This window comes from Triturus cristatus, chromosome 2_2, assembly GCF_964204655.1.
Source record: "Triturus cristatus chromosome 2_2, aTriCri1.1, whole genome shotgun sequence".
NCBI classification, from domain to species: Eukaryota; Metazoa; Chordata; class Amphibia; order Caudata; family Salamandridae; genus Triturus; species Triturus cristatus.
Window position 1 is genome coordinate 431,143,783 of NC_140582.1, and position 15,306 is coordinate 431,159,088.

Here is a 15,306-nt window from a genome sequence, read left to right on the forward strand (position 1 = left end):
TTCTGCGGTCTCCCGCGTCATGTCTGATCTCCCGTGATTTGCTGGCCCTTGCGGCCTGGCTGTCTCAACCTTGTGGCCTGTCGTTGTTACATGTTGTGTGACTTCATGTTGCTTTTACTTGACAGGCAGAGTTGCCTTCTTTGTTTTGGACCCTGGGTTCATGACGTTATTCCCAGATGGTTTGGGCGGATGCTCCACCATGTTTGCCTTTTGTCGGTACAGCTGGTCTACTGGTTTTGCCTTCTTTTCAGTCCTCTGTCTGTGAGCTTGGCTCCAGAGGAAGCCCCCTTGCCAGGGTTAAGACTTAACCTATGTGGGGTATTTGCAGGCTGTTGTGTAGCTGCCTTCCTCCAAGGAAGGCTTGGTACATGCCTGTGGAGTATGCCTAGCAGAGGTTCTTCTGTGGATCACTCTGTCTTCTATTTCTGCTATATGCGACCCACAGGTTGACGTCGCTCTAGCACTTTCAATTACGTTGGGATCTACGATTGTTCATAGTACATCGAAGCATCGGTACAGGTTTCCTACCATGAAGCTTCTGCCTCTCCTGCCTTTCATAGGGGCGTTTTTCAGCATCGCTGTGCTCCTCTTTGTCCTGGTTGCCTGCTCTTCTTGTCGTTGGTGACTGTCACTTGGGGCCCCTTGTTCTGTTCTGTTCAGGTACAGTTTTGCAGCGTGAATCTTTCTGGATTCACTATGCTGTCCATTATTCCGCCATCTAGTGGTTGGGTCCGGAATTGTAGTATTTCTTCTCTTTTTTTCATTTGTTGTTTTTTTTTCGTGGCCCAGGTGGGCGTCGACATACCACCATTTGGTGTCCTTCGTGATGTCGACGTGCTTCCTCCGGTATCTCCCACCTTTGGTCGCCATCTTCAGATTCTTTTTCCCGCCGTTGGGTCTGGATCAACAGTGAAGGAGCTCCAAGAACTTTGGAGAGAAGAATCAACGAAAATAGAAGAAAACTTTAGAATATATCACCTGTGAAGACACCGGAGATCAAGTAAGGAAGAAGGTCGACGACAGAGAACATCGAAGAATTCGACGTTTTCAAAGGAGAATGCGCATACAGGGGGGCTCCGTGGGTGTGGTGATGGACAAAACTCAGTTTAAATTCTGCGCGAACTGCCACCACAAGTACGCGCAAAAGGACCAACACCCGGTCTGCAATCTCTGCTTGCCGCTCGACCATCGAAGTGAGGACTGCAACGCCTTTGCAGCGTTCACCCCGAAGACCCTCAGAGTAAGGGAGAGACAGAGAAGAGCAAACTACAACATGCAGGGGACGCCCCCATCGCTCCGAGATTTGGGACTCTCCAGCGGAGAGGAGGACAACATAGCAGAGGGACCAGAAGACGTCTTGGTCGTCGAGGTCGAGAAGAAAACGTCGAGGAGGTAAGAGTCGTCGAACCCTAAACACTCCACTGATACTCAGAAAAGCGAGCTAAAGTCCTCGAAAGGAGCAGGGCCGTCGAAGCACTTGACGTAGACTACTGCAGCCAGGGACAAGCAGACCGTCGTATCCTCTGAGAAGGACCCCCAGACAGCGAAATCCCAAGACAAGGTGTAAAGGCGCCGAAGAGCAGCCACGAAAGAGAGGCCTCGACGTCGAAAGGCGAAGGCCCGAAACCGGTTTCGACTTCAGCGTCGACAACCGCGAAAAGGAAAGTAGAGTCCCTCGAAGCCGATCACGCGGCCGTGATGGAGAAGAAGAGGAAAAGGCTCGAGGCCGAAATGGTGATCATCTTGCAACGCAAGAAAGATTTCGATGAAAAGTTGAAGTTCTACAGCATACCGTCTAAAGCAACGGGCGAAACAGAAGGGTGTGTCGAGGACTTCCAACCGCCGAGCACACCTGAACCTGGAGAGGAACAGGAAGACCTGTACTACGGGGGAGACAAAGGGGAGGAAGACGAGACTTCTCAAGACTCTACGTTCTCGGAGGCTCAGGAATTGCCGTGGCAAAATCTCGACGCCGAATCCCCGGAAGAGGGTGTAGAATCATATCCGTTGAGGCCTTCGCCGCCGGACAGCATAGGGATCTACAACCAAGTCATCAAAAGGGCTGCAGACACGTATGGAGTGCAGCTAGAGGAAGAGAAACCCCAGTCTTGCTTCCTCTTGGAGACCTTGTTGCAATCCCAGACTAGAAGCCAGTTTCTGCCCAAGCTCCCAAGTGTTCTGGACCAGGGGAAGGAGGCATTCAAGGAGCCTGCCATGTGTAGAGCAGTGACTCTACGAGCAGAGAAGAAATATAAATATTCATCAAAAGACCCCATATACATCAGAGGGTCAGTACCAGCCGACTCGATCATCACATCCACGGCTCGGAAAAGAGCAAATATACCCACAAACTCAGGCCCACCACCAGACAAAGAAAGCAAGAGGATGGACCTGATGGGTAGGAAGATGGAAAGGAGTGCAGCTATACAATGGCGCATCGCCAACTCCAATGCACTCATCAACAGACACGCATACCAGCGCTGGGAAGAAGTGGGAGAACTCCTCAAGCACACACCAGAGCAATACCAGAGAAGGGCAAGCCACCTGGTAGAAGAGGGGAATAACATGGCTAATGCATGTTTAAAGTCGGCCCTAGACGCAGAAGAGACATCTAGCAGGCAGATGATGCTGGGGATCACAGAAAGGAGGCATGCCTGGCTAAGGGTTTCGGGTTTCAAAAATGAAGTCCAAAACAACATCCTCAACACACCCTTCAATGGGGAACAACTGTTCGGAGCACCAGTTGATGAAAAATTGAACCAGCTGAAAAAAGATAACGTAACAGCAAGGTCCATGGGGGCACTGCAGTTCCGAGGTATGAGAAGAGGAACACCTTCCAGGAGACCAACAGGCAGAGGAAATCATCAACCTGGGGCAACACACCAAACCGCCCAGAAAGGTTATCAAGGAGGTAACCATGGGCAGCAGCAGGGGCAGCAACAGCAGAACTGGCAGTACCCGCCCAGAGGACAGTCCTTTCGAGGGTGCGGCCGAGGAAGAGATAACGGCCAGAGAGGGAGTCAGCCTCCCGCAGCAAAGTGACTTACCAGCAAAACCAACGCACACCTGGATAAAACCTCAGGAAGTGCAGAAAGAGTCAAGACAAACACCAGCAAAAAATCAAAAGCTTCAACAGTTCCTCCAACACGCAACACCAGTAGGAGGCAGATTAAGACACTTCCTCCAGGAGTGGAGGGAAATAACATCAGACAGTTGGATATTGAACCTCATACAATATAGGTACTGTATGGACCTGGAAAGGCCACCGCCAAACAGAAGGCCAAGGTTCAGAGTGCGCTCAACAAAAGAGCGGACACACTTGATGGAGCAAGCAACTGCTAAAGAAAAGAGCCATAGAAATGGTACCACAAAAACAACGGAACAAGGGAGTATACTCAACCTACTTCCTCATACCAAAGGTAGACAGAACATTACGCCCAATTCTAGACCTCAGATTCTTAAACCGGTTCATAAAGACTCAAAGGTTCAAGATGACCTAGCTCCAAGAGGTCATACCTCAACTACAAAAGGGAGATAACATGGCAACTATAGACTTAAAGGATGCCTACTTAAACATCTCCATCAACAGCAAACACCTCCTCAGGTTCATAATCCACAAAACTCACTACCAGTTCACAGTGCTGGCTTTCGGACTAAAATCAGCACCAAGAGTCTTCACAAAATGTCTGGCAGCAGTAGCAGCACACTTGAGGAAGGGGATACACGTATACCCATACCTCGACGACTAGAGAGTGGCCAAATAGGGGGTGTACCCACCCCAGGGACGGGACCCATTGGTCCCTGCCCTTTACCTACCTCTACCTTCCTCAGATCCCGATTTAGAAACTACAAGAAGAAAGAAGACCAGCCGTGCAACTGCTAACGATAGGATGACATCAACTGACTTGGCCCGAGCCCTACCGGCCTGTCGAACCTGCTCCTGCTAAACCACGGCGTCTCCAGTGGTCAGCAACCTCAAAAACCCCGGAGGATCTGACTGCCTTGCTCAACTAAAAACTGGAACTCCCACAAGCAGTTGCTCTGCTCACACATCTGCAACCCCAGGCCCCGGCCTGAAACCGCGGATCCTGCCCACTCTGCACCTGCCGAGCCTGGCCCGAGCTAAAGTGGACAAAGACCACGAGGACATTACCCCGGCGACTGTGACCAAGAATCCAGTCCCCAAGGACTCACCTCAACGCTCCTGACCACGCCTGCAGCCTCAACACCAGGGACCCCTCTGACCACCACCAGCAGAGGGTAAGATTTCCCGATGCCTAAAGACACCCTGGCGCCCCACGGCCCCCTGTGCCCAACTTCTGGGTGTCTACTCAACCTACAGGTTCCCAACTTACCTCTCGAAGTGGTGGTTGCACCTGAAGAATCACCGTCCCCAAGTTTGCAGCCTTTGTTCGTCTCGCAGCTTTCCTATTGAAATCCATTGGGCGCTCAACGGCCCAGAAGCCCACTGCACCAGTGCCACTGAGGGTGCACCAACTACCCTGTTCGACTTCCCCACTTGCCCTGTGTAAGGGACCAGGAGCTTTGCTCCCACAGCCGTGTGACCTGCCTGCTAGCAGCCACAAACCAAAGGCCCCCTGCCCGCCATAGGCTAACATTGGGCCTACTCTCTCTGCACCCGGCTGCCTCTGTGTCGCTGAGGGTTTAACAGCACAATCCTGAACCTGGGAGGCCCCTGAGTCTTGCCCAAGAACCTTAACTCTGCCAGCCGAGTACTTACCTGAAAACTGATAACTTACATTCCCTCCATAGGGTAACATTGACTGGTTTTCTCTTGGAAATTCTTCTCTGTGTCGAGTTTTGAAACTTTGAAATATTCACTAAAAATCGAGGGATCCCAGTGCTGGACTTAGGTGCCCAGCACTGACCAGAAAAAGTCATTACAACTGATTTTACGATAACTTGATTTTCCTACGTTGGATAACATTGCCTGGTTTTTACCAGAAATTCTTCTAAGTGTCGATTTTTGCAACATACAAATATTCCTTAAAACTCGCCTGTCTAACAAAAACGATTTCTTTCAACTGTTTACAGGAAATGTACTAGGGCTGAATCCAGGATCCAGCCCTGAGTAAGAAAAACGTTTGTAAAGTAATTCTATTGCAGTTTACTTAAAAATCCCATTAAGCACAATGTTATAGATATACAAAGAATTGTGTTGCCTATTGCAACCCCTGTACCTTATTGCATTCAAAGTCTATTTTGTTCATTGAAAGTATTAATCAACAGCATCTTATTTCGAGAAAGTATTTTATGCAAACCTGTGGTTCTAAAACAAAACAGTATATTTTTTATACAAACAATTGGCCTAGAATTCAGTTCTTGAGTGCGTGAGACCATTTGCTGACTGAGGGTGTACCTCAAATGCTTTACACTGTCCTCTGATACTGCCTTACTGCTTGACCAAGCTACCACTTTAGAGAGTAAGGTTATATCTAACTTTAACCTCCTCCAAACCTCTGGAGACTCTTGGATTCTATACATACTGTACCTCACTTTGGTGCAGGATATATAGAGCCAGTTTCTTACAAACGCTCTCAGGTGGATCGTTCTCTTCAGGATACTCGCTTCTTGGGTCCCTAGACCATTAGGTTGGTTGTGGCTGTTATCATTATCGAGTCTGGCTCCATCTCCTCATCTGTCTAGCGGGAGACCATGGGTCCTCCCAGGCGGGTGGCTGATGTCGCTTACGGATCTGGACATTGTCCTATCCGATTCTACTTCAACATGACTGTTGGTACTTACGGCGTTCCCTAGTCTTGTATAATGCAACACATCACTTCTAGATATGCATCTTTCTTGATATTTATCTGCTCTGTGCTCTTCCCACAGCGGGGTCGCGCAGGCAATTTTCCTTCCTGTGGTATCCATGGTCTACGCCCCGGTCTGCTCATGGTACGAGCTCTTGTGTGTGTGTGTGTTCAGCTTGCAGGATACCCCTTTTTACTGGTTGCCTACCTGGTGATGCGTCCTTCACATCTGGGCTGCTCATGCTACCCTACATGGGGATTTCCCCATACTTAGTGTGGTTTTGGCGTCGACACTGTATGCTTATGTGTATTCCTGTCTTCCACATGAATAACATTCTTACTGTGGTCCTGTTCTGGGTGCTTCTTCTTGTTGCCGTCCACCCTCTCACATGTCTTTTTTTGAAGGAGCGACGGCGTGCTGGAGTGTCTTGTGTTTCTGGTAATGCCGATACTTCTGGCCGTTGGTCGGCATCCTGCCACTGCTTCCACACGTATCTTAGTGCAGGTTCAACAGTGCTTTTTTCCGCTGTTGTGCATACACGACCGGTATACTCTGATTCTGTCATACTGTTTTGTCCCCTCTCTCGGTCTTGCTTCTGGTCAACACATCGGAACCTGCGGATCCTAAGCTCAGTTCCTCTTCTACGAAGCCATGAACTCTCACTTCCGTACCGACATTTCTGGCTCTTTGCTTTCTTTCTCTCAACCCGGTATATATACGGGGTTTTTTTTAGCTGTTTTTTTATGGCTTATGGTGCCTTTGCCTCCCATTGTTTTCCGCTCTTTTCAGAGCTTCGTGGTCTGGTGGTGGTTGCGCTGGCATTGCGGTCCCCACTGTGTTTCGTCACCTTGTTGATGGCTGAGTTTTCTCTGGAACTTGACTGAATGCTTCATTATGTCTTGTTTGCTCTACTCCACCCATTCTCGTGATTGGGCAGTTTGCTCATGTGTCATGTGTCCTTTTATATCCCTACGCCCTGGATTGTCCAGTGTGGGGTCTATTCATGTCCGTGCCCCCCCTCCCCGCTCCACCCTTCTCAATCGCCTTGGGGTCTCTTACCTCCCCTGCAGTCCATTGGTTTGAAGTCTATTGGCTCTCCCTCAGTCTAAAGGTCTCTTACTGGAGATACAACGTCCCTTTCTGGTGCCCTCTTGTGGTGAATTGTCTTTGCTCATGTGTTTCCAACTTGTTGTCCTTCACTGTTAAATATTGTGGTTGCAGACTGTCATCTTCCATAATGTTTTTTCACATATTCTTCTGCCCCTGGGGGAGGTTTACCCTTCGCCTTTGCAGGGTGGCTTCTCAGAGCGGTGCTCTGCTCTTCCCATTCACTAGTTTTCAATATACAGTACCTGGCACGGTCCTTTATGGTGCTGTTTTTCACCATTCAATTTCTTTTTCTTTTTTATCTTTTTTGCACACTGTTCCCATATTCTCACAGTTTTTGGTGGTGGCTCCGTGTTGTGGCGCAGGTAAGTTTCTCCGGCGAAAACTGACATCAGCGCACCGGGAGGGGCATATATGGCTCTGCTAACATCAGGTCCGTGGAGGACGTCCAGGCGGAGCCGTGCGGCACCACCCCCTGCACGCAGAGGTGCTGCTGCGGAATGTTTTCCGGATCCAGTCTGACACCTGGGGATATTCTAAGTTAAGGAATCTGCGGCTAGACTGTGTCTCTACCAGATACATCGTTACTGAAGGTAAGTAACTCGTCCGTCAGGCATGTGTGGCTGTAGATGGACCTGCTTTGCATACTTCTGCCATCTAGTGTTGGGGCCGGATGTGTGCAAGCTGTTTTTCTTCTAATTAGTCTTGTGAGCCGTGAGGTAGAGTGACTCCTCCTCTTGGTGATAATGCGCATGGGCATTGACTCCATTGTTAGATGGTTTTCTTTCCACCGTCTGGTTCGGACATGTGTTTTTGTGCCTCGGTTTGACACACTTGTGCTTTTTTCGGTTCGCACACTTCCTTCCTCTTTGTCAGTATCATCTTCGATTGCGTTTCCAATTTCCTTTGCATATTGTCATGTACACGTTTTGATCTAGCCGAGTTCATCTCGACGAAGGCCCTTCCAGGGCCTCGCTGTATTCTCCTTCAGTATTCATTGCGTTCCTCAAGAGTGTCTCGCTAGTGATGGAACAGACACCCTTTTGTTATTGTCCTTGCTGCCATGCGAGTTACCCTCGGACTGACTTGCATCAGGTCTGTAATCTGTTGCCAGAACAGTGAGGCGATTGCAACTCCATCCGCTCCTTGCTCTAAGAAAACTCCTCGAAATGGTCACGTACTTCAGGTTGAGATGTTGTGGAGGACCGTAGACGAAACAACAGACCTTTTGTCAGTGCGACCTCGAGGTAGCTAACACCCTCAGAACTATAGACTTGGGTTTGAGACTGGGGGCACCGGAAATGAACAATAGGACACCTGCCACTTGCCTGGCACTATGACCAGGGGCAGCTGAACCATTTGTACACCCCCTCTCAGTCCCACACGACACTCTCATTTGATAATACCAACGGTTCCCTCACCTCTCGTGGGGTTGGGGCACCATCGAGACGCGAGCACACTGTTCTCTATATTCTGTGACTTTATGCACACTCCCCACACTGGGTTGACCAGGAATAGGCCACCCAGGAATTCTATGCTGCAGAGTAGCACTCACTAGAACAATATCATGAGACACTCCTTCTGAGACAAACTATTCACACGCTATCGATATTTTTTTATTATTGGGTAGCTCATATGGCCACAGTGGGGCTTATCTGACCATCGCACATGGGGCCACTACTTAACTCTCGCTCAGCAGCGGCCCCTTCGCTAAGCGCATGTGCACCTCCGCCCCCCGACACTTTCCCTTGCACATGTGCGATAAGCCTACACGGGTGACTAGGCTCTACACGTACGCCGGAGAGGAAGTAGGAGACGCCCTCCTCCACAATCCAGCTTCCTATGAATATTAGGCTGAGTCTCCCAATACCCTCACTCCAGGCAGCCGTAGTAGTGGGTAGGTGCACAGGAACCGGCACCCGACGTAACCGTAACAACCACCGTCATGGTGGGGACCTGCGCTTACCATGTTATGTGCTTTAGACTGAAGACAGCGGCCCGGCATAGCTGGTCTTCATTATAACTCTGCCCGCTTTTGCTTCCTTCCCCCCATATACAGTCAATAGGGTGCAGGCAACCAGCGGTGATTAGCCGTGGGACACCTCTCCCCTGCTTTGTGAGGGTAAGCAGGACAAAGCCCATATTTGCGATTCAATCAGTGATGCTTTATGTATGTACGTATATCTCGCCAACACCTTCCGGGTAGTCTGGGTTGAACACTTGATGTAATGGCGTTGCCGCAGGGCCAGCGCGGACCGCCTTGTGATGGGGTTTAACACCGGCCACCTCTCCAGGCGGGTTGCGCACCAGGCGGTGGACGTCACTTATCTTTCTGAACCCCGGATTGTCTGGAGGGTGTATGCCCACAGCAACAACCACCGGTGGGCGCCACCTGGTCTCCCTACCGATACCACTTGAAGTTGAGTGCAACTCTGTGCAAGCGCCTTAGTCCTTTTCAGTGTTCGCCTGTTTTTGGTCTGGTCACGCTGTCAGTGATGCGACCTCACAATCTGTGCAAATGCACATGTTGGCCTAGTTGCGCCTGACACATGAATTTTTATTCTCCTTCCCTCCCTCTTTTTCATCCCATATAGGTACCTTCTCAGGCTTGGGCTAGACCTACTTACTGAGATTGCGAACCACTGTAGGGATACTTAATCCGCGGTCCATCCCAAGCTACATCTCACACTGATGCGGATTACCACTCTGGAACCCCTCCCTTCTCTGTCGTGCACATTAACCACTCTTAGCTAGGTCCTGAAGAAACGCTACTGATCATTCGGACAGTTAAAGCGTGAAACATGTCGACCTTGTGTTAAGTTACACTGGCACATTAGGCCTCATTGTAACTCACCAACCTTCGGGTTTTTTAAACTATCAGGAGTACCACACTATTAAAGAGCCCACCAGTGGAAACCCATAGGTAATGTTATCTATTTTTGCACACACCTCACCATTATTCTCACTGGATCCACCCCACACCACACTCACCTAACGGCTTTTCTCTGTCAAAGAGACCCTTCGGGGGCCCGTCGGGCATTGCAGCGCCGGCCCAACGAGAAGCAAAAAGCCCGATGATGAAGCATGACATCCTTCAGGGTGTGTGAGGGCAACTAAGAGGCAAGACTTGGCCCTCCCCTTCGGGATTGAATTCTTGATACTTGGGATGAACCTTTGCCTCTCTCTTTTTCACTCTTCCCCCTCTAGATCTTTCCTACTTTACACTTTTCCTCTTCTTTCAGACGGGATGACACTTTGTACCCTCTACATGGAACAGTGTCCCTTATGATTTAGCTAACACCCTCAACCATCGACTGCAGAGGAAGAGGCCTTTGCAATCGAGGGCTGCAGAGGATCCAACCTTGAAAACAACCTGGAGATGGAGGACCTACCACTTTCTCAATAGTCCTTGAATATGGCACCCCCTCCACACCACTCTGATGAGCTTTTCACTAAAAGACATTCAGCTCCTCTGGAAACCCAGAGAGAGGCTCTTGGTTCACCACTGCTTTCCAGCCATGGTTGGCTCCAAGCAACTACTTTGAACGCCCAACCTTCCGGCTTAGTACTGAAAAAGTATACCAAATCGAATGCTTCGGTATTGAGCACCTTGGCCTGAGAACACCTGTTGGCATCCACCTGACCCTAGGTGCTGCATTGACCTCCTCCGCTTTGATGCCGAGTAGAGCTTTGGCACCGAAACCACTTTCAGGTCCAAACATTTCGGAGCTGATTTCGAAACCTGATTTCAGCATGCCAGTGGAGCCCATCCTCCATTGACTGCAAAAACAGCTGGGAAAAATAGATCGTTAACTAGCCTCATATGGTTCGCGTCTTTGCCTGCCATTCGGCACCACCTCCTCTACCAACCAAAAACTGTTGTCTTTCCAAGAGGCTCTTGGCGCTCCAGTTCCTACCAAGATTCGCAAAAAGGCATACATGCCTGCCAGTCCTTTACCTCCTGCACGGAGGGTCTCGTGTCCCGACCTTCTGGACATAAGCATCGATCCTCTGATCAGGCTGCTCCTTCGGGGGGATTTCCTTTTGCAGTAGCAGGGCAGGTTCCTCGACCCGAAAGTGTAAACTCTGTCTTCTTGAGTGGAGATTGAGTGGCAGCAGTTGATAGCTTTTTGTCCTCCTCCTGAAGTGTATAATGTTATTCTGGCATCCAGGCGTCCGGGTTCCAAGACGGGTTAAGCCTGCAGATGGAAAAGTTTGTATCATATTGTACGGAAGATTCTATTGATCTGTCTGCCTTCCTTTCTAATATTTTGTTTTTTATTTTGACCCTTGCCCAGCAGGGCTCTGCTTTTGGCACAATGGAATCTGCCCTGTCTCAGTTCTTATGGCTGCCTGACCAACCCTCCTTATTTAAATCTCCCTTTGTAAATAGATTTTTAAAAGGACTTGAACATATGTTCCCACCATCCCCTTTCATTATGCCTCAGTGGGACCTTAATTTGGTTCTCTGCTTGTGTGCTCCTCTTGAGCCTTTATACAATAGCCCCCTCAGGCTGCTCACCCTCAAACAGACTTTTTTTGTGACGATTACATTGGCCAGGAGGGTGAGTGCGCTGCAGGCGTTATCATCCAAGCAGCTCTTCCTATCAGTTTTTTCCCTGACAATCTGGTCCTTTGCACTAGGGCCTCTTTACTGCCGAGAATGTTAACACCTTTTTATGTGTGACACTCTGTCACCTTGCCCACCTTTTATGCTCCTCCACATCTTTCTAAAGAAGAGGAGCATCTCCATCTGGACCGAAAAACAGCGTTGTCGTTCTACCCTGACTGTGCACAAGAGTTCAGGGTGGACGACTAACTCTTCGTGGGGTATGTTGGTGCGAAGAAAGGTTGGTCAGTGCAGAAACGGTCCACCTTTCCATGGGTCGATCTGCTGTGCAGTGGGAATGTGGCAGCCTCCTGAAGGCTTTGAAGCTTATGTCACCAGAGCCAAGGCTGTGACCACTGCGTTAGTCCGTGGATTTCTATTCCTGGACATCAGTCAGGTAGCAACGTGGGTAAACCTGCTCACGTTTACCATGCATTACTGCCTGGACAGTCCGGTCCGCTAGGACCAGCATTTCACCTGTTCGGTCCTTCAGGACTTAGTTTAAATTTGTCCACAGACGCTCCCCTGGGCATAGTATTGCTTGGGTATCTACTCAAAAGTAAGGAATCTGCTGCCAGAGGTCTCTATCAGGGGAACAAGTAACTTACCTTCGGTAACGCCTTATCTTGTAGAGACAATATCTAGCCGCAGATTCCTTACCAACCCACCCATCCTCCCAGCTGTGCGGACAAATTACTAGGGTCAGGGCTGATCCCCTTCAGGGCTCTAGTTTGGACACCAGAGTCAGTGCACTTCATGGTTCTGCGCTTCTGGAGTGGAAAGTCGTGAAAATTCACTGACGTCAGCACGCCGAGATGGTGGCTATATAGGTGATGCACACATCACTTCCGGTGCCAACGAAGCCGGCCGACACCACCTACAGGCACGCAGATGTACTGTTAATGAAAAATCTTCAGGATCCAGTGTGACGTCTAGGGAAATTCAAAGTTAAGGAATCTGTGACTAGATATTGTCTCTACCAGATAAGGCATTACTGAAGGTAAGCAACTTGTTGATTTAGCTGCTGTGGCAACTTAAACGGAGAATAGATAGCACCAGTCAATTTTTAAAAACCCATTAGCAAACTCTTATGGAAGTCCTTAAGAGTAATTCCCCCCTGCATGCCACCACTACCCACACAGCACTTAAACATTGTCCTTTCCTGGCTCCCTCCCCCTTAGAGACTCTACACTGAAGTATCCTTCATCGAAGGTGTCCTTCCTCATTGCACCGAGTTTCTTTGTTAGAGTCTGTGAACTCGAACTGTGTTGGTCCCTTTTATTCAAGTGAACAAACTTTGTATTTGCATCAGACCCTTAATTTCTTAAGATCATCTCCCTGTTTAATATCACTGGTACTGTTAACTTATCAGTATTAAAAGCTCTTTACACATTTAGGATGTCAAAAGAACACTTCTGTTCTATTGACAGACTAAAGCTTTTAGAATGACTCTGCAACTCTTTTTAGCTTTTGTTATGCTTTTCTAAGGGAACCATGGTTCCAGATCTGGCATTGCTAAATGGATAGTTGGTTATCCAAATCTGTTCTGCTAAATCAAATTGGACACATGCTGTATCAAGGGCAGATTCCACTCGCAAGAAAAGGAGCCACTATGGTTTTCCTGGGCAACAATTCTTGTAGACATAATTAAGGCAGCAACCTGGTTTTCCATTCACACACAAAAATCATTGTTAGTGGACAAGTCGGGCAATTTGCTCTTACAGCATTTTTTCAAACTTCTCCTTGACCAGCTTACAAACCATCATTTTAGGTGAAGGGCTTTGCTTTTCAATCTGTGGAGTGCATGTGATCGAAACTAGCACTTGCAGCAAATGTATAAATTCCATTACCTATAACATTTGATTTGGAGCTTGCAGTGCTGTAGTCACATGCGCCATCCCAGGTTCCATGAAGCAAGTGCAAACTTACTGTATGCTGATTGGAACAGAAATATATATATATATTTTAGCACGTTATTCCCACTTCAACATTATACACAGACTGACCTGTTTTTCTTTGCTATCCTTACTCTCACCAGTATGAGAGAAACACAATTGGAGGTTGAATCTTTGTTCTGGTGGGCTGTGAGATTCGGGTAGAGGTCACTACTCACCTTGAACCCAACTACTCTGAGGAAAAACAACAAGTAATTACCCGCAAGCCGGTTAGTGCCTTGTATACTCCAATCTAGTCACATCCAGGATGGTTGGAGTCACACTCTAGGCTGCATGGCACCACTTCATGCCGTTGTAGAGTTATTGCTGTGGAAAATGTTTAGGGACTGACGCCTGGAGAATACATTGAGGAAACTGCTGTAACATTACATATCCACCAGAAATAGTTTCTGAAGATAAGTAACCTCTTCTTTTCCCACCACTCCTTGCTGGTGTGAGGTATTTAATATGAAAGGATTCTTTCATGAACTGTATTTTCTCTCTCACTTGCTTGATGCATATATATAATATATATATATATTTGATGTTGAAAGTCAGGGGTTGACAAACGTTCTCGGTACCACAACCACATCTTTTGCACAATATATTTTTTTATTTCCTTTCCATGTATATTTTCATGTTTTTCTTGATAATCAACACAGTGTTTTTGTTAGCATTTTGTAGAAATCACAGATGACCAGTTTGACTTTCATACTTACTGTATGAGGAAAATCACACTCCGATCTTATGTGGACTTGTTAAAATTAGAAGACGTACTACGACAACACCCGTTTTACTTTAAAGCAGCACGAATTGCTATAGAAATCTATTTGAAGCTTCATGATAACCCTTTGACAGATGAGAATAAAGAACGTGAGGCTGATACAGGTACTGTCTTCGAATGGATGTTCTGTTACTTTTATTTCATCGTCCTGTTTCCAGGAGAATTGTGAACTGTAGTATAAAGTTGATGCTGTATGTTTGGATGCCTTGAATACCATGACCTATAATTAATTGTGTAATGTCCAATTGCCTTGTTCGTTTTTTCAAACCTCTTGTACAAAATCCTATATGTGTCTACCGGTGTATTCGGAATCATTTCTATTAATAGGATAGACTCTTGCAGATAAGCCCACACCTGGGATATAGTGCACCTTGTCTTAGGGCTGGTAAGGCCTGCTAGAGGGGTGACTTATCTATATATTAGGCAGTGCTAGCTGGCATGGCACACAGGCAGTGTGTCATGTCAACTTGGTCATTTATTCTCCTCTTGGGGACATGCCAGCTGCAGGGGCAGTGGCATGGTCCTAGGGAGGGGTTCCATGGGACCCTCTTCAGCCTCCAGGCCCTAGGTACCCAGGGTACCACTTACTAAGGACTAACAAGGGGGCAGAAGTACTAATTGTGGACATGTTTTTAGGAAAAGAACACTGGTATTCGTAACCTGGAAAGCAGGGACCCAGTACTCTACAGTCAGTCACATCAAAAGCCAGGCAATAAGTGTGGGGGATGGGGGGACTGCAACATAACCCATGTTCGAGGCATATGAGCTGCAGAATTCGCACACTGTGCATAGATCACCATCTGGTGTTGGGCTCAGATGCTTGCACCTTGTTGTTGTCTTGGAAGAAGTCTTTTGTAGTCACGAGATAGGTGACTCCTCCCTTGGACAATGGTGCGCATGAGCCTCAACTCCATCTTCAGATTGTTTTGTTTTTTCCTCCATCAGGTTCGGGTGTAACTTGAGCGCTCCGGTTCGGTACCGTGTTATCCAAACCTTTTTGACGCGCAAACCATCGCAGACTCGACGGTATTGTTTTTGTTCGCATGCTTTTCGACGAGCTAACTCAAATACTGGATTCTGGTCATCGACGCGGGCCTCTG

At 48.1% G+C, this 15,306-nt stretch overlaps 1 protein-coding gene across 2 annotated transcripts in view; it reads left to right on the forward strand.

Moving 5' to 3' along the window:
* NAA15 (N-alpha-acetyltransferase 15, NatA auxiliary subunit) overlaps nt 1-15,306 on the forward strand; it is a 703,732-nt gene that overhangs the window by 499,635 nt on the left and 188,791 nt on the right. For both annotated transcript variants that reach the window (XM_085641522.1, XM_085641523.1), the window contains one exon: nt 14,097-14,310. In XM_085641522.1, coding sequence (XP_085497648.1) covers nt 14,097-14,310 — 214 coding nt within the window. The remainder of the gene's footprint in view (nt 1-14,096; nt 14,311-15,306) is intronic.